The 22,810-nt window shown below is 44.6% G+C and overlaps 1 protein-coding gene across 2 annotated transcripts in view; it reads right to left on the bottom strand.

Moving 5' to 3' along the window:
- Positions 1-1,908: 1,908 nt before the first annotated feature.
- The window catches only part of TCTN2 (tectonic family member 2), a 43,310-nt gene continuing 22,408 nt past the window's right edge, over positions 1,909-22,810 (bottom strand). For both annotated transcript variants that reach the window (XM_025402219.1, XM_025402220.1), the window contains exons 7-18: positions 22,165-22,291; positions 19,685-19,826; positions 17,842-17,907; positions 16,208-16,342; positions 15,888-15,965; positions 13,961-14,041; positions 12,945-13,056; positions 10,269-10,375; positions 5,742-5,898; positions 3,483-3,608; positions 3,261-3,349; positions 1,909-2,735 (exon numbers count right to left, since the gene is read on the bottom strand). In XM_025402219.1, the coding sequence (XP_025258004.1) occupies positions 2,626-2,735; positions 3,261-3,349; positions 3,483-3,608; positions 5,742-5,898; positions 10,269-10,375; positions 12,945-13,056; positions 13,961-14,041; positions 15,888-15,965; positions 16,208-16,342; positions 17,842-17,907; positions 19,685-19,826; positions 22,165-22,291 (1,330 nt within the window). In that variant the 3' untranslated portion in view covers positions 1,909-2,625. The remainder of the gene's footprint in view (positions 2,736-3,260; positions 3,350-3,482; positions 3,609-5,741; positions 5,899-10,268; positions 10,376-12,944; positions 13,057-13,960; positions 14,042-15,887; positions 15,966-16,207; positions 16,343-17,841; positions 17,908-19,684; positions 19,827-22,164; positions 22,292-22,810) is intronic.

The raw sequence follows: 22,810 nt of genomic DNA, 5'->3' as shown, positions 1-22,810 counted from the left end.
TCTAAAAAAAAAAAAAAAAAAAATACAAAAATTAGTCAGGCATGGTGGTGGGTACCTGTAGTCCCAGCTACTCAGGAGGCTGAGGCAAGAGAATCACTTGAACCTGGGTGGTAGAGCTTGCAGGGAGCAGAGATCACACCCCTGGACTCCAGCCTGGGCAAGAGTGACATTCTGTCTTTTATTCTTTCAAAGAAACAATAACAACAACAACAACAAAAGATACAGTAAGAACTGTGAAGGTGAATTCAAACGGCTGAAGTTCAGACAATAATTGACTCAGACCCCAGCTCCATTAGTCCAGGACTGACCCAGATTTCTGAGTCAGCCCTAGAGGGGTGGGGTGAAGGCCCAACACCACCACAGTACAGATGCTAAAATTCATCATGCAGAAACTTACGACCTCTGCAATGACTAGCTCATCCCCCTATTTGAAAATGGACTTAAGACTGGAGGAAAATTTGAAATTCCCCCTGGGCAGGAACTCTGCAGTGAAGATGAAACAGCACATTTTATGTGGTCCTGGGTTATCAGCAGGCAGTAGGAATTCAATCAAAAAGTATAAAAGGGAAAATAATCATTTTTCAAAATTAGGCTTAAATAACATACAAAATCCATCTGAAACTAGATTACCTGGCACACAAGAAAACTTACAGGTAATGTGCTATGTGGCCACTGTAGGACCGTGGCTGAAAACACCTGTTCCAGTGCTGGGCACAGCAGCTCGTATGTATAATCCCAGCACTTTGGGAGGCTGAGGCAGGTAGATCACTTGAGCCCAGGAGTTCGAGAACAGCCTGGGTAACAGAGTAACATAGGGAGACCCCCTTCTCTACAAAAAAAAAAAAAAAATACAAAAACTAGCCAGGTACAAGCCTGTGGTCCCAGCTACTTGGGAGGCTAAGGTGGGAGGATCACTTGAACTCAGGAGGTTGAGGCTGCAGTGAGCCGTAATTGTGCCACTGCTCTCCAGCTCTCTAGCCTGGGTAACAGAGTAAGACCATGTCTCAAAAAAAAAAAAAAAAAAATCCATTCTTCCCACTGAGTGGGGTTGACTGTCCCCATGTGACGGCCCATGGGAGAAATTCCTAGACTCAGCTAGGAAAAACTGTCCTTCATTGATAACCAGTTAATTTTTAATGAATAGATTTCATAATTCCTATAGCTAATCATACTTTGTTTTTTGTAAACTGGGGTCTTGGCTGGGCATGGTGGCTCCTGCTGGTAATCCCAGCACTTTGGGAGGCTTAGGTGGGAGGATTGCTAAAGCCAGGAGTTTGAGACCAGGCCAGGCAACATAGCGAGACCCCTGTCTCTACTAAAAAAAAAAAAAAAAAATTAGCCAGGTGTGGTAGCACACACACCTGTAGTCCCAGCTACCTGGGGGAGACTTGCTTGAACCCAGGTGTTTGAGTTTACAGTGAGCTGTGATCATGCCACCGCACTCCAGACTGGGCAACAGAGGGAGAACCTGTCTCTAAAAAATAAATAAATAAATAATGAATTAGGGGTATGCTTCTGCTAAATACAACCTTTGGCATATATTTTGGGTGCTTTCATGTGCCCCTGGTTTTGTTTTACTTTTCTCTTATTTTCCTCCTGCAGCGCCCACATCTTTCCCCATCAATTATTTTGTGTTTTTGTATTATATACATTTTTAAGAATTTCTTAATCCTTTCTATGGAATATGGGAAACATCAATCAACACGAATGTATTAAAAACTAAAGAAAAGACTGTTCCTCTCTGGTATAAATAAAACTCCTATGACTTTAACTAATTTGTGATAAGCTAAAATTTCTAACATTTCTTGAGTTCTTCTCATGCATTTTACTCAGTCAGGCCAGTGATGAGAATATTCATTTTGCATCGGATAGCTACATATATGAATTAAAGTCACAGGGCACTTAATAAACATTTTCTGCAAAAATAAGACATTTCATTTATTAAAATTTTATAGAGAAGCATACAAGACTACAACAAATCACTGAAGTCAAGGTCTAAAGTCTTTGAGAAGTCAGATGGACCGGACACAGTGGCTCACATCTGTGATCCCAGCACTTTGGGAGGCCGAGGTGGGCAGATCATTTGAGCTCAGGAGTTACAGACCAGCCTGGACAACATGGTGAAACCCCGTCTTTACCAAAAATATAGCCAGGCGTGGTGGAGAATCTGTGGTCCCAGCTACACCGGAGGCTGAGGTGGGAAGATTGCTTGGGAGGCAGAGATTGCAGTGAGCTGAGATTGTGCACTGCACTCCAGCCTGGGTGACAGAGAGAGACCCTGTCTCAAAAAAACAAAAACAAAAACAAAAAAGGCCGGGTGCGGTGGCTCATGCCAGTAATCTCAGCACTTTGGGAGGCTGAGATGGGTGGATCACGAGGTCAGGAGTTCGAGAGCAGCCTGGCCAATATGGTGGAACCCTGTCTCTACTAAAAATACAAAATTAGCCAGGCATGGTGGTACGTGCCTGTAATCCCAACTCTCCGGAGGCTGAGGCAGGAGAATCGCTTGAACCCAGGAGGAGGAGGTTGCGGTGAGCTGAGATCACGCCATTGCACTCCAGCCTAGGCAACAAGAGCAAAACTCCATCTCAAAAAAAAAAAAAAAAAAAAAGGCCAGGTGGTTGTCTAACTATAGGCTTTGCATATTCTGGTCCAGGGGTTGCTGAGAAACATGGCCAATGTGAGGAACAGCAGCAACAGTAAGCCCTTGGCAACACATTGAGAATGCGGCTCCCCTGAAAAACAATGGACAAAATTAAGCAGCAGTATTTCTTAACTCTTGTGATAGCAGTGTAGGTATAGGCTGGGCATGGTGGCTCACTCTTGCAATCCTAACACTTTGGGAGGCCAAGGAAGGCAGATCACTTGAAGCTAGTTCGAGACCAGACTGGCCAACATGGTGAAACCCCGTCTCTACTAAAAATACAAAAATAGCCCGGTGTGTTGGTGCTGTAATCCCAGCTACTCCAGAGGCTGAGGCATGAGAATCATCTGAACCCAGGAGGCAATGGTTGCAGTGAGCTGAGATTCTGCCACTGCACTCCAGCCAGGGTGACACAGAAAGACTCTGTCTAAAAAAAAACAGTGTAGGTAGAAATAAACTAAGCCTCAACAGTAATGGTGATCACTGCAGCAATATTATCTGTAAATTTTTTTAAGTTTCTATATGTTTTACGCTTTCTGTAACATTTAGACATCATTTTAAATTGTTTTTAAAATTGACATAACATAATTGGTCATAGAAATCTGTTTCACCCTACCTTGATAATACTGAGTCCATGGATATAGAAGCTGCGGCCAACACACCTCATTTCTGTTGCAGTCATACTCTGTATAATTGATCTGGAATCTAGAAAACATTTTAGAGGATTACAAAAACTACAAGTGAAAAGTATCAGAACTTGATTAAAGGAATAAACTTCCAATTTTCAAATATATATTTTTCTGCTTCCTAATGTCAACTAGGTGACCAACTGGAGTACCTTGTCAGGGGGCGGGGTAACTGTGCAGGAATTTTAATAAACTGGACAGATGCACTGATAGGGAGAAGGTCGGCCTTGTGCTCACAGGTAAGCCCACACTGGTACTGCCAGTTCACTGAGGAGAACCTAGGAGGGAAAGATCACATGGTCAGCATAGCCACCATTCAGTTCTATTCCACCAAGAATAGCAGGTAACAGATGCAATCACAACAGAGAATCACAACCTGAGGTTCTCTTAAGAAGTTTCACATTCTACCTGTGCTGTTTTTTCTTTGTATTTGTCCATTGTCTTTGTCCATTTCGACAGACAGATCCAAGGAGAAGAGAAACTCCTAATAACCCCTCATGGGCCTGTCGCCCGGTGACATCTGCCAGTCCTGTCAGTCTCACTCCTCTCCAGCCAGTGCATTTTATACAGGTGCTATCAAAGGTACCTTTGTTCATCACCTGTTTTTCTCAAACGATATAATAATAAAAGCAGCAGCTAGCCACTTATTGAGGGCTTTCCACGTTCGAGGCACAGAGATAACTTGCTTGCAACACACCATCTCGTGTTATCCTCAAAAGAGTACTGCGAAGGTGGTAACTGCACTCCCATTTTCCCTTGCAGAGTCACCACTCTCCATTCCCAGTTCAGCGGACCAGAAGGGACTGGCCCTAATCCAGAGGTGCACCCATCACCTGAGCCTAGCCAATAAGAGCTGCCCATTGCCCCAGTCATAGGGATTGGTTCAGAAAGGAGCACATGACCCAAACTGAACCAATGAAAGTCTGCCCAGATCTATTTTGAGAAAGAGGAGGGGCCGGGCCTGGTGGCTCATGCCTGGAATCCCAGCACTTTGGGAGGCTGAGGTGGGCACATCACCTGAGGTCGGGAGTTTAAGACCAGCCTGACCAACATGGAGAAACCCCATCTCTACTAAAAATACAAAATTAGTTGGGCGTGGTGCCGCATGCCTGTAACCCCAGCTACTCAGGAGGCTGAGGCAAGAGAATAGCTTGAACCCAGGAGGTAGAGGTTGCGGAGAGCCGACATGGCGCCACTGCACTCCAGCCTGGGCAACAAGAACTAAACTTGGTCTCAAAAAAAAAAAAGAAAGAAAGAGAGAGAGAGAGAAAGGGAGAGAGAGAGAGAGAGAGAGAGAGAGAGAGAGAGAGAGAGAGAAAGAAAGAAAGAGAGAGAAGAAAAGAAAAGAAAAGAAAAGAGGAGGAAAGAGGCTTTCTCCCCACTGGACTTGCTGCAGTGACATCAGCCTGGATTGCTAGTGCCCATCTTTGCCATCTCTTGAGGAGAACCTCCCTGAGAATGAAGCCAACCCAAAGGAAGAGGAGCTGAGACATGAAAACAAAAAAATCCCTGACCACACTGGAACCAGGAACCATGAACTAGCTGTATGTGGATTACTCTGAACTTGAACCAATAAATTCCCCTTTTTGCTTAAGTCAGTATGAACTGGGCACCTGTCACTTAAAACTGATGGAGGCAGGCTGGGCATGATGGCTCACGCCTGTAATACCAGCACTTTGGGAGGCCAAGGCGGGTGGATCACGAGGTCAGGAGATTGAGACCATCCTGGCCAACAGGGTGAAACCCTGTCTTTACTAAAAATACAAAAATTAGCTGGATGTGGTGGCGCATGCCTGTAATCCCAGCTACTCGGGAGGCTGAGGCAGGAGAATCACTTGAACCACAGAGTTGGAGGTTGCAGTGACCAGAGATATTGCCACTGCACTCCAGCCTGGAGACAGAGCAAGACTCCATCTCAAAAAAAAAAAAAAAAAAATCTGATAGAGGGTTGTTACATAAAGGTAATTACCACCATATTACAGAGGAGGAAACTACAGCTCAGAAAGGTTAAGTAATTGGCCAGTGCCGCACAGCTCCTAAGTGGGACAGCCGTGATTTGAACCTATCTGCTGCCAAAGTCTCTAACCACAGACAATATTATCTGACCAGCATATCAGTTACATTCATGGATTTCAAAATGTACTTAGCAATAAGTAGCCCTTTATTCATCTTTGTACTCCCTAAAATACCTTGCAGACTCTCTTACACATGGCTTTATAAATACTTGTGAGAATAAGTCTCCATTATACACATAGTTCATACATATTCCATATGTCCATATAAACATCTTGCTAATAATTGCAAGTTATAAATAAATAATCAGTTTCTAAACAAACGTTTCCCTATTGTTCGGAACACTCTCAACTTTCCTGACTCTCTCTAAACTACAGTGATCCAAGATGTGATCATACCTTGTCTCTAGGCCAAGTACCTCCTGCTGAGTAATCCCTTCCACTGCACCAGCATCCGAGATGAGAATGCGGATGCTCAGCCGAGCAGGAACGTCCAGGCAGATGCCGTTCAAACTGCCAGCCGGTGGGTCTGCACCTGGGTCAGGGGCATCTACACCTATAGAAATGTTAAGTTAGGCACTTCTCAAAGATATAATTTGATAAGTTTTCCTACAATGTCATAATAACCAAAATGGGGAATAACATCAGGCAGGCATCACATCAGTGAGGCTTTAGTCTCTTACAGGCTCTAGTTACTTGTCACTCCGTAACTGTGTTATCCCTTAAAGTCTACAAGGCATAGGATGGCACTAATAAAAATTGTGTTTAAAATGTTTCCTTGTATGGGCCGGGTGCAGTGGCTCATGCCTGTAATCCCAGCACTTTGGGAGGCTGAGGCGGGCAGATCATGATGTCAAGAGATTGAGACCATTCTGGCCAACACGGTGAAACCCTGTCTCTACTAAAAGTACAAAAATTAGCTGGGCGTGGTGGTGCTCGCTTGTAGTTCCAGGTACTTGGGAGGTTGAGGCAGGAGAATTGCTTGAACCCAGGAGGTAGAGGTTGCAGTGAGCCAAGATTGTGCCACTGCACTGCAGCCTGGCGACAGAGTAAGACTCCATCTCAAAAAAAAAAGAAAAAAAGTTTCCTATGTTAGCCAGTCACTGGAACTTAAAAGCCCTGACCCACATATTAAAGCCATAAGTCATGATTCAGTTTCCAAGCTCTCACTGAAATCTACCCAGCCTTTTAACAGAAACGTATATAATTGCAGTAAAATGCCATCGTTATTCCATGCAGTCACAGTTCTAGTGGAAGCTCTGTAAGACATTTAAAATCCATACTAACAACTTTAGGCCAGACACAGTGGCTCATGCCTATAATCCTAGCACTTTGGGAGGTTGAGGTAGAAGCACCTGCTTGAACCCAGGAGTTTCAGACCAGCCTGGGCAACATGGCAAAACCCTGTCTCTTAGAGAAAAAAAAATAGCCAGGCATGGTGGCACACACCTGTAGTCCCAGCTACCCAGGAGGCTGAGGTGAGAGGATTGCATCAGCCTGGGAAGTCGAGGCTGCAGTGAGCCACGATGGCATGGCGCCACTACACTCCAGCCTGGACGACAGAGTGAGAACCTCATCTCAAAAAATAAAAATAAAAATCAGCCAGGCATGGTGGCTCACGCCTGTAATCCCAACACTTTGGGAGGCCGAGGTGGGTGGATGACCTGAGGTCAGGAGTTCAAGACCAGCCTGGCCAACATGGTGAAACCCCATCTCTACTAAAAATACAAAATTGGCTAGGTGTGATGGTGGGGCCTGTAATCCCAGCTACTTGGGAGGCTGAGGCAGGAGAATCACTGGAACCCAGGAGGTGGAGGTTGCAGTGAGCCAAGATCGTGCCACGCACTCCAGCCTGGGCGACAGAGTGAGACTCCATCTCAAAAAAAAAAAAAAAGGTAATAATTGAAAAAAAATAATAAAACAAAATCCATACTGACAACTTTAATTAGTATGTATTAAAGTAAGTAATTTCCTAATGTTACTATTGTATTAATACAATTGGAAGAGAATGAAATTGAATGAGAAATTAATTTTCATTCGTCTTGGAGAAAACCTAGCAAAGGCAATGAGAGGAAGTGGGGTAGGTTCTATGGCTCCTCTGAAGGGGGTTCTTTGCTCCTTCAGGGATTCCAAAGGTCAGCAACACTGTTTTATGTCTAATTTCCTTATACATGTGTCAACACCACTTCTCTTCTGCTTATTAACCTGGACCAAGGTTGCTTTTTGGCTCAGACATGAAATAAAAGCTAATTCCTTCCACCTTGAAGGCAACAAAATGTCATCACCACACTGATTTCGTACCTCATCAACCTGGGTTCTCTGTCTGGACATTTTCCCTATGGTTTCTTTCCCAAGTGCTGACTTTTCTGCAGCCCTCAGGGTCATTCCACAGCCTATCTAGCTGGCCTGGGTGGCAGAGTCCAGGGCTTAACAAGCTCGACCTCTGGGTTCCGTTTGCAAATGAGGATCTAGGTCTGGGCCCAGTGCCTTGAGCACCAGCTGGATGAGCAAACAGCAGCCTGAGTGCCCCGTTGGGATGGGGGTCCAACAGGACTCCCTCCCCAAGTCAGAGAGTGGTCTGGGGCACCTTGAGCTCACAGACATATCACATGATCCATGACCACAGAGGGGGAAGGGAGGGTCCTCATCACCGTGACCCCAATCACAAGGAGTGGGCACAATACAGATATGTGTCCGTATGGGCCCTTGTGTGAATTCCAGCCCACTGAGCCTAGCTGACCTCAGAGGGGATGGAAAGGGCGAGGGCAGGATCCAGAGGGCTGATCCCCACCCCCCAGGCAGAGGAGAGGGGGCACAGCAGCATCTGCAGGGAGAGCAGGGCAGGGGCAAAGCAGATGCGCACACTCATTGGGCACTTTCTGGTCCCAAAAGGCAATTCCATTAATTAGCTCAATTAAAAAAGCTTTCTGTTCAAAGTATTTACACACTCAAGACTCCCCAAGAAACTGGGAAGACGTTACCTAACTTGCTACCAGGGAACAGAGGAAAGAGGTTGGAACTCCAGGTTTTCATTCAAGCTCTGCCAAAACTCACTGGGACCTTAGGCCTCTCCAACATAACCCGATGAGCTGGATCTCCATGACTCTAAAGACATTTTGGATTCGGAGGTGAAATCGGGCCTGGTGAAGAAGCTTTAAAGTCGGGTTTACCTTTATTCCATGTACGTGTGGTACATCTTCTTCCCTTTGTGTACGATCTACTTGCCAGTTCAACACTGCAAATACCTTTGGCCAAAGGCACTGGGCTGTCAAGTCTTTTTATCTCGCCCCCATGATCCCTGCTATTATTAGATCTGTGGCACCTGAATTACTTTCTTTCTTGACCACTTTAGTGAGATATAATTCACATACTATACAATCCACCCACTTAAAGTGTGCAATTCAATGGTTTCTGGTATAATCACAAAGCTGTGTAACACTCAGCAGACTCTATTTTAGAACATTTCATCACTTGCGAAGAAAGCCTTTACCCACAGCCGTCTCTCCCCATTTCCTCCCAACTCCTCCACCTCCAGCATCCACTCATCTGCTGTCTCTATACATTGCCCATTCTGGACATTGCATACAAATTGAGTCATACAATATGTGGTCTTTTGTGTCTGGCTTCTATCACAATATTTTCAATCACTTTATTTTCTTTTAAGTTAACAAAATTAGCTTTATAAATTACAAAGTCAATTCTCAAATGCCTGTATTCCTGGCAATCAAAAACAGCAGTTCAAACTGAAGTGCACTAAAAATCTTAAAACCTGGCTTGGACTTTTTTTTAATGTATTTTATTTTGTTTTGTTTTATTTTTAGAGTCAGGATCCTGCTCTGTCACCCAGATTGGAGTGCAGTGGTGTAATCAGAGCTCACTGTAGCCTCAAACTCCTAGGCTCAAGCGATCCTCTTTCCTCAGCATCCCAAGTAGCAGGGACTGTAGGGACATGCCACCACACCCAACTAAATTAAAAAATTTTTTCGTAGACACAAGGTCTCACTATGTTGCCCAGGCTGGTCTTAAATTCCTGGCCTCAGCCAGGTGCGGTGGCTCACGCCTGTAATCCCAGCACTTTGGGAGGCCGAGGCAGGTGAATCACGAAGTCAGGAGTTCAAGATCAGCCTGGCCAACATGGTGAAACCCCGTCTCTATTAAAAAAATCAAAAATTAGCCAGGCGTGGTGGCGGGCGCCTGTAATCCCAGCTACTTGGGAGGCTGAGGCAGGAGAATCTCCTGAACCCAGGAGGCGGAGGTTGCAGTGAGTCGACACTGTGCCATTGCACTCCAGCCTGGGTGACAAGAACAAGACTCCATCTCAAAAAAAAAAAAAAAACTCCTGGCCTCAAGCAATCCTCTTGCATTGGCCTCCCAAAGCGCTGGGATTATAGGCGTGAGCCACTGCTCCCAGCCTAGACTTTCTTTTACAAAGACTGTTGTTGGCCAGGCGCAGTGGCTCATGCTGTAATCCCAACACTTTGAGAGGTTGGGGTGGGCAGATCACTTAAGCCCAGGAGTTAATGACCAGCCTGGGCAAGATGGCAAAACCCATCTCTACAAATAATACAAAAAATTAGCCAGATGTGGTGGTGCACACCTGTGGTGCCAGCTACTTGGGAGGCTCAGGTGGGAGGATCCCTTGAGCCTGAGAGGATGAGGCTGCAATAAGCTATGATTGTACCACCGCACTCCAGCCTGGGTGACAGAATGCCTCAAAAAAAAACAAACAAAAAAAGTCATCATGAATAAGAAGAAAAAGATGTGCCAAGTTTCCTGACTGGAGAGCTAACCCCTGGGCAGATGTCCAGTTAAGCCACAGTTAAGCCTCAGGAAGGTGACCTACTGGGTTGGGCTCTAATGCTGAGACTACAGTTGGTAGTCATAGCAACCAAGTTACAGGCTTTATTATACCCGGGTTTGACTTACGTATTATTTCGAGCCAGCCATCACTAAGATCAGTGTAATCGGAGTTGCCTCTCATTGCAACGTGAGTCGCTTGTATTAATGAATCAAGTCTTTCAACAGCATTCTCCCTGCAAAAGAGTAAGGCATTCTTAGCTCATGGCCAGCAGGTCTTGTCCTAAAGTCCTTTCCAGTGAATGTCCGGGTTTCACTTCCGAGTGCCTAAATAAAAAACTGCCAGAGGAACTGGCATTAAAAACTGGCTGGATGTCACCCATGGACTAGGTGTGTTTGATGGCCTTCCCAGGATGGACCTACACAGCTGGGGGAGAACATACAGAAGCAATCTTCTACTTTAGACTTAAAATGTTAGTAACTTAGCTGAGTGCAGTGGCTCACACCTGTAATCCCAACCCGTTGGGAGGCTGAGGTGGGAGGATTGCTGGAGCTCAGGAGTTCAAGACCAGCCTGGGCAACAGGGTGAAACCCTGCCTCTACAAAAAATACAAAAATTAGCCAGGCATGGTGGCGTGCACCTATAGTTCCAACTACTCGGGAGGCTGAAGTGGCAGAAGTGCATAAGTCTTGTGGGGTAAAGGCTACAGTGAGCTGAGATTGTACCACTGCACTCCAGCCTAGGTGACAGAGCAAGACCTTGTCTCAAAAAAAAAAAAAATGTTAGCAACTTAAGTTAGGAATCACGTGGTTCACATACTGCCGACTGTCACCAAACTTAGGAGGTAGTTAGAGCACACATCAAGTTACCAGGATAAATTTGTAGGCCAGAGTGATCCAACAGTAAAAGTAACCTAAATATCTAGCTGGAATTTTGAGTCATAAAATTAAATGAAGACTAAGAGTTGGAACATAGCATCCCTCCTTCCCAGTACTATCACTGGAGGGTACAAATCTCATGAACTGCAGGAGAGGGACTCTGCCCATGGACTCAGGCCTCACAACCCATAATCAGGAGCTGCTGCTAATAATTTCTACCAGTTTTCCTTAACTTCTCAATGTCTCCCCCATTTTCTTCCTGCTTCCCAAAGAACTACACATCTTGGGATATGTAACAGATAAAACGTGTGTAAGAATGCACGCAGGCTGGTCATAATGGCTCACGCTTGTCACCCCAGCACTTTGGGAGGCCAAGGCAGGAGGATCATTTGAGCCCAGGAGTTTGAGACCAGCCTGAGCAACATGGTGAAACCCCATCTCCACAAAAAACATGAAAAATCAGCCAGGCATTGCAGCACACACCTGTACTCCAAGATACTCAGGAGGCTGAAGTGGGAGGATCACCTGAGCTACAGAGGGTGAGGCTGCAATGGGCTGTGATCACACCACTACACTCCAGTCTGGGTATGGAGTGAGACCGTGTCTCAAAAAACAAGCCAGAAAGAATGCATGCAATCAAAACCACAATGAGATATCACTTAGTATCTATCAGTATGGCTACTGTCAAAAATAAATAAATTTTTAAAAATGAGGCTGGGCGCACTGGCTCACACTTATAACCCCAGCACTTTAGGAGGCTGAGGCAGGCAGATCACCTGAGGTCGGGAGTTTGAGACCAGCCCGACCAACATGGAGAAACCCCGTCTCTACTAAAAATACAAAATTAGCCAGGCGAGGTGGTGCATGCCTGTAATCCCAGCTACTCGAGAGGCTGAGGCAGGAGAATCACTTGAACCTGGGAGGTGGAGGCTGCAGTGAGCCGAGATTATGCCATTGCACTCCAGCCTGGGCAACAAGAGTTAAACTCTGTCTCAAAAAACAAACAAACAACAACAACAACAAACAGAATATAGGCCGGCAGAGTGGCTCACACCTGTAATCCCAGCACTTTAGGAGGCCAAGACAGGTGGAGGACCACCTGAGCCTAGGGAGGTTGGGGCTGCAGTAAGCCATGATTGCACCACTGCACCCCAGCCTGGGCAACACAGTGAGACACTGTCTCAAAAGAAAAAAAAAAAGTTAATCACCCCAATTATATTTTGCTCTGGCCTTTTTCATAGCTCTAGGAGTAGAAGGTTCCAATGAGGCCAGGTACTGTGGCCCACACCTGTAATCCCAGCACTCTGGGAGGCCAAGGTGGGCAAGGTCACTTGAGGTTAGGAGTTTGAGATCAACATGGTGAAACCCCGTCTCTACTAAAAATACCCAAAAAAATCAGCCAGGTGTGGTGGTGCATGTCTGTAATCCCAGCTGCTAGGGAGGCTAAGGCAGGAGAATGGCTTGAACTGGGGAGGCAGAAACTGAATGAGCCGAGATCACACCACTGCACTCCAGCCTAGGCGACACAGTGAGACTTGGCATCTCAACAGAAAAACCCGAGATCGCACCACTGCACTCCAGCCTAGGCGACACAGTGAGACTTGGCATCTCAACAGAAAAACCCACACAACAACGAAAAAGGTTCCAATGAGCTGAACAAACTTTGGCAGATAAATCTGCTTAAATGTGGATGAAATTTGCTTAAACGTGGATGAACTGGCTTTAGTCCCAAGAAAAAGGTCAATTTTCCCTCATATTGATGTTTGAATCAACTCTAAATTGTATTACGTCTGTATTTATTATCACTTTTATACATTTTAATGGACTCTAATTTTTCATATTCATGTTGTCTTTGATATTCATGTAGTGAATTAATTTTAGGCAAACCATTCACATTGCCGATAAATTCATCAATGAAACACTCACCTGAGCTGAGTACAATTTTCATTAATCCCGACCTCTAACAGGCATCCAGAGAGGACATCTTCTCCAAATAAAATGGGTTTGAAAGTTGCTGATGTACACAAACCCCTTCCAGCTATAAAAGAAAAAGATTATCCTCTTGCTACTTTTTGCTAAATAAAAGTAAAGATTAACTTCAAAGTTTTTCGTGAAAAACAGAAAACAGTAAGTAGAAATAAAGTTTATAGTTTTCAAAAACTGAGATCACTGTTAGTCTAATCCTTTCAAAGCTGAATGAAGGTGCCTTTCTGTATCAGAATTCCCAGACCCTGAGCGGTGGTTTCTTCAGAATGTGACACTGCCCCTGGCAGATGTGGGTCATTACCACTGAGGCACAGATTCCTGCAGTTCAGAATGAAGTTATTTTCATGTCTCTAATTAGCACCATCCTGGGCTACAGGCAACAATAACACGGGACTCTCAAGCCAATCTCATATTTCAATCTATTTTACTAGCAACCAGCACTTCAGGTGCAAACAATGTTAGCTGTAGAAGCGGCCGGGCACGGTGGCTCACGCCTGTAATCCCAGCACTTTGGAAGGCTAATGCGGGCAGATCACGAGGTCAGGAGATCGAGACCATCCTGGCTTACACAGTGAAACCCCGTCTCTACTAAAAATACAAAACATTAGCCAGGCATGGTGGCGGGTGCCTGTAGTCCCAGCTACTCGGGAGGCTGAGGCAGGAGAATGGCGTGAACCTGGGAGGCGGAGCTTGCGGTGAGCCGAGATCGCGCCACTGTACTCCAGCCTGGGGGACAGAGCAAGACTCAGTCTCAAAAAAAAAAAAAAAAAAGAAAAAAAAGAAAAGCTGTAGAAGCATGAAAAACCACCACCACTGTTACTCAGCAGCATGTACCTCTCTGCTAAATAAACCAACCGGGCTTTAAAATAATTGATTGCTTGATTAGATTCAAAATATGGTAATACTTCTAACATCAGTTTGCCAAAGAGCTAATGATAATGACCAAACCGGATTACCTGACTGCCAAAGATATAAAGTCGTGACATTATTCATCCTGTTGGTATTTAGAGCTCGGACAGGCTTGCCAAGTTGGTAACCTAGACAAACACAACAAAGGAGCGTGAGCCTGTTTCCTCCTATACTTCAGCACAGCAAGCCTAACTCAGCAAATAACACAAGAGACGTGCACAAGGAAAGAAAATACATAGGCGAAGCTTTCAAAAATAACTTTGGGAGAAAGATGGCACACCTTCATTCATTGTTTTTGTTTTTGTTTTGTTTTGAGACAGAGTCTGGCTCTGCCGCCCAGGCTGGAGTGCAATGGCATACTCTCGGCTCACTGCAACCTTCACCTCCTGGGTTCAAGCGATTCTCCCGCCTCAGCCTTCCAAGTAGCTGGGCACCCACCATCATGCCCAGCTAATTTTTGTATTTTTGTAGAGACGGAGTTTCAGCATGTCGGCCAGGCTGGTTTCGAACTCCTGACCTCAGGTGATCCGCCCACCTCAGCCTCCCAAAGAGCTCGGATTACGGATGTGAGCCACCGTGCCCGGGTGCTTTTTTTTTTTTTTTTTTTTTTTTTTAACAGACAAGGACATTCATTCAATTTAAAAAATACATTTTAACAATAAAACCTGAAAAGTAAATTGCAGGCATGAGTCAGTCTTGGACCTCTCATGCAAGAGACACTGAAGGTTCTGGTCAAGCCAGTCACGGATCACTTGCTGAATGACAATACTGCTTATCACGGGGGCTCATAAAAGACATGTAAACCAAAGTAATCTTTCTTTTTTTTTTTTTTTTTTTTTTTGAGACAGTGTATCACTCTGTTGCCCAGGCTGGAGTTCAGTGGTGTGATCTCAGCTCACTGCAAACTCCACCTCCCAGGTTCAAGCTATTCTCCTGCCTCAGCCTCCCAAGTAGGTGGGATTACAGGCACCCAGCACCATGCCCAGCTAATTTTTTTGCATTTTTAGTAGAGATGGAGTTTCACCATGTTGGCCAGGCTAGTTTCCAACTCCTGACCTCGAGTGATCCACCTGCTTCAGCCTCCCAAAGTGCTTAGACTACAGGTATGAGCCACCGCACCGGGCCATAACCTTTCAATAGAACCTTTTTCTAGTAAATCCATTCAACCCCAAGGTCTGTTGTTAGATCATATTCCCATCCATCTCGTATTAATCCAACTTACTGCTTCCAATATTTTACTATGAAAATGTTCACATGTACAGAAAAGTTGAAAGTAATACCATGAACACCAATACAGCCACACCAAAATCAACAGCTGTTAATATTTAGCCATATTTGTCTTAACTGTATCATACAGGTGTTGAGCATTTCTTATCTGAAATGCTTGAGACCAGAAGTGTTTGGGATTTTTTCAGATTTTGGAATGCTTGTGTATACATAATAAGTGTATCTTGGCTGGACGCAGTGGCTCAAGCCTGTAATCTCTGCACTTTGGGAGGCCGAGATGGGCAGATCACTTGAGGTCAGGAGTTCAAGACCAGCCTGGCCAACACGGTGAAATCCTGTCTCTACTAAAAATGTAAAAATTATATTAAAGTGAGCAACCCTACAAGCCTCCCTTTGGAGAAGTAGCAGATGAATAAAGCTTCCTGTGTTGTGTGATTTAAAAAAAAAATTTGCCAGGCATGGTGGTGTGTACCTGTAATCCCAGCTACTCAGGAGGCCGAGGCAAGAAAATCTCTTGAACCCAGGAGGTGGAGATTGCAGTCAGCCGAGATTGTGCCACTGCACTTTAACCTGGACAACAGAGCAAGACTCTGTCTCCAAAAAAAAAAAAAAAGAGAGAGAGAATAAAGAAAAAGGTCAGAGTCAGAAACTAAAATTGGAGAGAGTTACTTATAACCATCCTGATGGCTGGGAGTGTTGAACTAAAGTACGTTTGTAAGATCAATGACTGGTATACACTCATCTTACCTGGATTTCCAGATAATTCTTCTTCATTACCACTATTATAGCTTAAAAATTTTACTACAAATCTCTGTGTCATTATCCCTAGAAATAAAACAAAATAAAAATATAATGTGCACCATTTCACTGGGAAAAGAAATTATTCTCCATAGTGCTTTATCTTAAAATTGCATTTTGACATTCAAAGTATACTCTCGTTGATTAAATCATAAATGCACATAAGAAACAAGTCTAACTTAATTTTATGGGTTATAATTATGACAATCTTGAAGAGAGAAAAAAAATACTTTCAGTGAAAGCATGTTTGCTACCCTCATTAAAGTTACCTTTCTGGTGGGCATTAATCTCTGCCCTAATAATTCTGACATTGATATCACTGATGGTATTATTATTCCATTTGAAAATATAATGTTCTTCCACATTCACGATTCTGGGGGCTGATCTGTTATTTAAAGGAGTTTCTGCAAATACAAGAATATGTTCATAAATTAAAGACCGTCTTTGAGGCTGACGCTATTACTGGGACGTTCTTTCTGCTTGCATGGCCTTTCCCGAATGCCCTGCCCCTGCCCTCCCTATCTCCAGCTCCCTAACATGGCACGGTCACTGCTTCCTTGAGGAAGCCTGCCCTGGTCCCATCAAGTCAGCATTAGCTGCCTCCCCTATGCCGTCATGGTACCCAGAATGAGATCTGTTCCTTTCATTTCTATATCCCCAGCACCTGGCTCATAGCTTGCCATGGAGCACACACTTGGTAAAATGTTTGTGAGATGAAAGACCAGAGGGTCAGTTCCGCCACGGCAGGGGCCCACTGTCTAGTTCCCTATTACAGCGTAGGAACTCCACTAACATTTGATGAGCTAATGAATAAATTTGAGAAGTACAACACATCAGAAAGAGACACTCAGCACTTGGGGAGGCCGAGGCGGGTGGATCACCTGAGGTCAGGAGTTTGAGACCAGCCTGGCCAACATGGTGAAACCCGATCTCTACTAAAAATACAAAAATTAGGCCAGGCATGGTGGCTCACGCCTGTAATCACAGCACTTTGGGAGGCCGAGGCAAGCAGATCACAAGGTCAGGAGTTCAAGACCAGCCTGGTCAACAGAGTGAAACCTCCTCTCTACTAAAAATACAAAAAATTAACCATGCGTGGTGGCAGGTGCCTGTAATCCCAGCTACTCAGGAGGCTAAGGCATGAGAATCACTTGAACCTGGGAGGCAGAGGTTACAGTGAGCTGAGATCACCCTACTGCACTAGGCGACAGAACAAGACTCTGTCTCAAATTAAAAAAAAAAAAGAAAAGAAAGAAAGAAATAGTATCCTTCATTAAAAATTAAAGTTCTGATAAAATTAGCCAAACTGGGCCAGGCGTGGTGGCTCACGCCTATAATCCCTGCACTTTGGGAGACCAAGGCAGGTGGATCACTTGAGGTCAGGAGTTTGAAACCAGCCTGGCCAACATGGTGAAACCCCGTCTCTACTAAAATACAAAAATTAGCCGGGCATGTGGTGGCGGGCACCTGTAATCCCAGCTACTTGGGAGGCTAAGGCAGGAGAATTGCTTGAACCCAGAAGGTGGAGGTTGCAGTGAGCCAAGATCACGCCATCGCACTCCAGCCTGGGCAAAAAGAACGAAACTCCATCTCAAAAAAAAAAAAAAAGAATTCTTTAACTGTCAAACATTTAAGAAAAGTTTCGTGGAAGCTGGAACCAGAAGGGACGGTGGAACTCAGAGAATCCAGGACCGTGGAGGAGCAGGCTCACCGTCACAGAGAGCACTCTAAAGCCCAGCAAGACAGAACGAGGAACAAATGAAATGCTCCTGGCAGATTTTTCTAACGATTGTGAACCTTTTTAAATGACTAACAGAAATACATACTCTGGCGGTATATGTTACTTGTAAGAAATGACATATCTATTTCTGAAGAAATGACGTCAAAGTGTAACATTAAATACCTCTATTGGTGATGAATTTGTCTAGGTCAGTTGCTTCCTCATAGATTACTTTTGGTGTAACTGTGCCTAAAGAGAGAACATAAAATAACTTCCACAGGCGTACACATGGCCTATCATGATCACACTAAGTCAAAGTATAGTTGATCAAGCAAATATGGTGACCACAACTGCCCAGAGTGGTGACTACAAAACTCTCCCCACTCCCCAAAAACCATCAGATAGGAGTCCCCGTCCTCTTAATGTCTAATTATAACTGAGGAGGAAAATCCACAACAAACAAACAAACAAACAAAAACCAGGGTCACTGACATAAAAACAAATATGCAGTTCACTGCTGGTGGCAATACAAAATGGTGCAGACACTGTAGAAAACAATTGGCCGGGTACGGTGGCTCACGCCTGTAATCCCAGCACTTTGGGAGGCTGAGGCGGGTAGATTGCCTGAGGTCAGGAGTTCGAGACCAGTCTGGCCAACATGGTGAAACCTCATCACTATTAAAAATACAAAAAAATTAGCCAGGTGTGGTGGCACACACCTGTAATCTCAGCTACTTGGGAGGCTAAGGCAGGGGAATTGCTTGAACCAGGGAGGTAGAGGTTGCAGTGAGCCGAGATCATGCCACTGCACTCCAGCCTGGGTGACAGAGTGAGACACTGTCTCAAAAAACAAAAATAAAAACAAAAAACACAATTTGGTGGATCCTCAAGAAGTCATATTAGCATGACCTGTCAGTTCCACTCCTAGGTGTCTACCCAAAAGAAATAAAAAGATACATCTACTCAAAAACTTGGCCACGAGTGTTCATGGCAGCGCTATTCACAACAGTCAAGAGATGAAAACAACCCATATGTCCATCAGCTGATGAATGGACAATGGACAAATACAATGTGCTCTGTCCATGCGACAGACTACGATTCAGCCATAAAGAGGAATGAAGCGCTGCCATGCGCTACAACACAGATGAACCATGGAACACCATGCTAAGTGAAAGAAGCCAGACACAAAAGGCCACACAGTGTATGCTTCTGTTTCTGGGGAACACCCAGAATAAGCAATCCATGGAGACAGGAAGCAGACTGGTGGCTGCCAGGGGCTGAGGGAAGAGGGGTAGAGAGTGACTGGTGGCTGCCAGGGGCTGAGGGAAGAGGGGTAGGGAGTGACTGGTGGCTGCCAGGGGCTGAGGGACGAGGGGTAGGGAGTGACTGCAAATGGGGACAGATGCCCTTCTGAGGGGATGAAATGTTCTGGAACTAGAGAGAGGTGATGGTGGCACAACAGTGTAGAAGGTACTAAGGTCAATGAATTGTACACTTTAAAATGGTTAATTTTGGCAGAACGCAGACGCTCACACCTGTAATCTCAGCACTTTGGGAGGCCGAGGCAGGCAGATCACCTGAGGTCAGGAGTTCAAGGCCAGCCTAGCCAACATGGTGAAACCCCATCTCTACTAAAAACAAAAAAATCAGCTGGGCGTGGTGGCGTGCGCCTGTAGACCCTGCTACTTGGGAAGCTGAGGCAGGAGAATCGCTTGAACTTAGGAGGCGGAGGGTGCAGTGAGCTGAGATCGCGCCACTGCACTCCAACCTGCGCAATGGAGCGAGACTCCGTTTCAAAACAAACAAACAAAAAGGTTAATTTTATGTTATTTGAATTGTACTTCAATTTCAAAATAATTAATATGCAATATGCTGTCTTATGGAACTAAACTTTTTCCAAAGAAAATAATTGGCAGTTAAAATATTATTTGAAGTTGAACCAGTAGAAATGATTTATACTCTCATGAGATCACACTTTATCTTCATGTTTGGGTCTGCGTTCTTTTCTCAAAGAAATGTAACATACCTCCTAAGGCAACATTCTTTATCTTCGCATTGATAATACCATCTCGTTCTTGGTATACTTCCAAATCAGTAACGCATTTAACATCAAAATTGTGAAGAAATGCCACGGGGGCGTTCTGCATACACTGCCCAGTCAGGGACATCTGAGGGTGAAGGGCAAAGCCGACAGATTTATGGCCTCTCTCCTAATCATACAAAATAGATCAGCATCCCTTAAAACTGTTCTTTCTGCAGCCTGCTCCCATTGCTGGCTTGGTTTCAGCAACAGCAAGTTCACGGACTAGTTGACCCGCTTTAGCAAAACATCTAACTGATTTGCCCATCAAGGTCTGGAAGCCACTGGTTGTGGAGTCACAGTAAATATTACCTAATAAAAACAAAGAAAATCCCTTCTCCTATTCTATTTAGTTTGCAGAGACATGACTATATTTAACTTCATGTTCTCTCCCTCATCACAACCAGAGTTTAATACCATAAAAATGAATTCATCTGAATAAGAAAGAGAAACTGTTTTACCTCCCATGCTTTCTTCCCACAAATAACACTCCTCATAACGTTGAACGTAAAAAAAGATTTCAGGTTGGGAGCAGTGGCTCACACCTGTAATCCCAGCACTTTGGAAGGCTGTAGTGGGAGAATCATTTGAGCTCAGGGGTTCAAGACCAACCTGGGCAACATAGCAAGACTCTGTCTCTACAAAAAGTAAAAAATTAACTGGGCATAGTGGCATGCGCCTATAGTCCCAGCTACTTGGGAGGCTAAGGTGGGAGGACTGCTTGAGCCCAGGAGGTGGAGGCTGCAGTGAGCTGTGACTACACCACTGCACTGTAGCCTGGGCGACAAAGCAAGACCCTGTCATTCATTCACTCATGCATTCATACATACATATATAAATGATTCCATATAAAACCTTAAAATATTTTTCAAAATTCTAGAATGGTAAATAAAATAATGTATTTATCTAACCATTGTTTTCTATACTGGACCCTACTTGAGGGTAGTGAGGGGCAGGAGGGAGAGGATCAGAAAAAAACTATTGGGTACTTGGCTTAGTACCTGGGTGACAAATAATCTGTACAACAAAACCCTATGATATAAGTTTACCTATATAAACAACCTGCACATGTAGACCTGAACCGAAAATAAAAGTTTAAAAAGAAAAAGAAGTAAAGAATGATAGTTACTTCTTGCCAGGCACGGAGGCTCACACTGTAATCCCAAGTTACAGTGGCCAAGGCAGAAGAATTTCGAGGCCAGGAGTTTAAGACCAGCCTGGGCAACATAATGAAACCCCCATCTCTACAAACAAATTTTTGGCTGGGTGTGGTGGCTCAAGTCTGTAATCCCAGCACGTTGGGAGACCAAAGTGGGCAGATCACTTCAGCCCAGGAGTTAAAGAGACCAGTCTGGGCAACATGGCAAAACCCCATCTCTACAAAAAATTGGCCAGGAATGGTGGTGCGTGCCTGTAGTCTCAGCTACTTGGGAGGCTGAGGTAGGATCACTTGAATGTGGGAGGTCAGGGCTGCAGGGAGTCGAGATCACATCAGCACACTCCACCCTAGGTGATAGAGCAAGACTGTCTCAAACCAAAACAAATTTTTTTAATTAAAAAAAAAAAAAAAGACTCACACCTGCAATCCCAGCACTTTGGGAGGCCGAGGCAGGTGGATCACCTGAGGTCGGGAGTTCAAGACCAGCCTGACCAACATGGAGAAACTCCGTCTCTACTAAAAATACAAAATTAGCCAGGTGTGGCGGTGCATGCCTGTAATCCCAGCTACTTGGGAGGCTGAGGCAGGAGAATTGCTTGAACCCGGGAGGCGGAGGTTGTGGTGAGCTGAGATTGTGCCACTGCACTCCAGCCTGGGCAAAAAGAGCGAAACTCTTTCTCAAAAAAAAAACCAGAATGATAGCTACTTCCATAGAAACGTATAGAAAATCTTTTGGTTTTATTTTGTAAGTTCACTCTGAGTTTTAAGAAAGACTGTGATTAATTTAAGAATGACTATATATTTTATTAATCTGGAGAACATAAACAGTTAAGTCGCTGAAAGGTACAAAGGAGGGAAATAAGTAACTTAAAAAGAGATTTTAAAGAGAAATATAACTTAAATTAATAATAGGACAGGAAAAATAAAGGGTCTAGCAGCCAGGCACAATGGCTCACGCCTGTAATCCCAGCACTTTGGGAGACCGAGGCGCTCGGGTCACAGGGTCAAGAGATTGAGATCATCTGGGCCAACATGGTGAAACTCCATCTCTAGTAAAAATACAAAAAAATCAGCTGGGTATGGTAGCACACGCCTGCAGTCCCAGCTACTCGGGAGGCTGAAGCAGGACAATCACTTGAACCCGGGAGGCGGAGGTTGCAGTGAGCTGAGATCCGGCACTGCACTTTAGCCTGGGCGATAAGAGCGAGACTCTGTCTCAAAAAAAAAAAAAGAGAAGGGTCTAGCGTACTCATATTGCAATGATTACCTGCGGAATAGTAAAATATGCCTTCTTTACAGTCATAATGGGATCTCCTTGTTTGTAACCAAAGTCTGCAAAGTCTTTTGCGTCAGTATCCACATATACTTCAAAGGCAGATTCCTGTTTGGGGGAACTGAAAATCAATAAGAAAGGCTGAATAGTCTCAGTTATCTGCAAAAACACAATTCTTCCTTCATGTTGTTCTTTACTCTTGTTTTCTGAGACGGATCTCACTCTGTCACCCACACTGGAGTGCAGTGGCGCGATCTTTGTTCACTGCTACCTCCGCCTCCCAGGTTCAAGTAATTCTCATACCTCAGTCTCCCAAGTAGGCTGGGATTACAGGTGCCCACCACCACACCCAGCTAATTTTTTGTATTTTTAGTAGAGATGGGGTTTCACCATGTACCCAGGCTCGTCTTGAACTCCCAACCTCAGGTGATCTGCCTGCCTCAGCCTCCCAAAGTACTGGGATTACAGACGTGACCCACTGCACCCAGCCTCTTTACTTTTGTTTTGTTTTATTTTGTTTTGAGACAGTCTCACTCTGTTGCCCAAGCTGGAGTGCAATGGCGCAATCTCGAGTCACTGCAAGCTCCACCTCCCGGTTTCTTTTTTTTTTTTTTTTTTTTTTTTTTTTTTTCAGGGGTTT

This window comes from Theropithecus gelada, chromosome 11 (genome assembly GCF_003255815.1).
Source record: "Theropithecus gelada isolate Dixy chromosome 11, Tgel_1.0, whole genome shotgun sequence".
NCBI lineage: Eukaryota > Metazoa > Chordata > Mammalia > Primates > Cercopithecidae > Theropithecus > Theropithecus gelada.
Note: the sequence above shows the minus strand (reverse complement) of the source record. Positions and strands in the feature narration are given on the sequence as shown.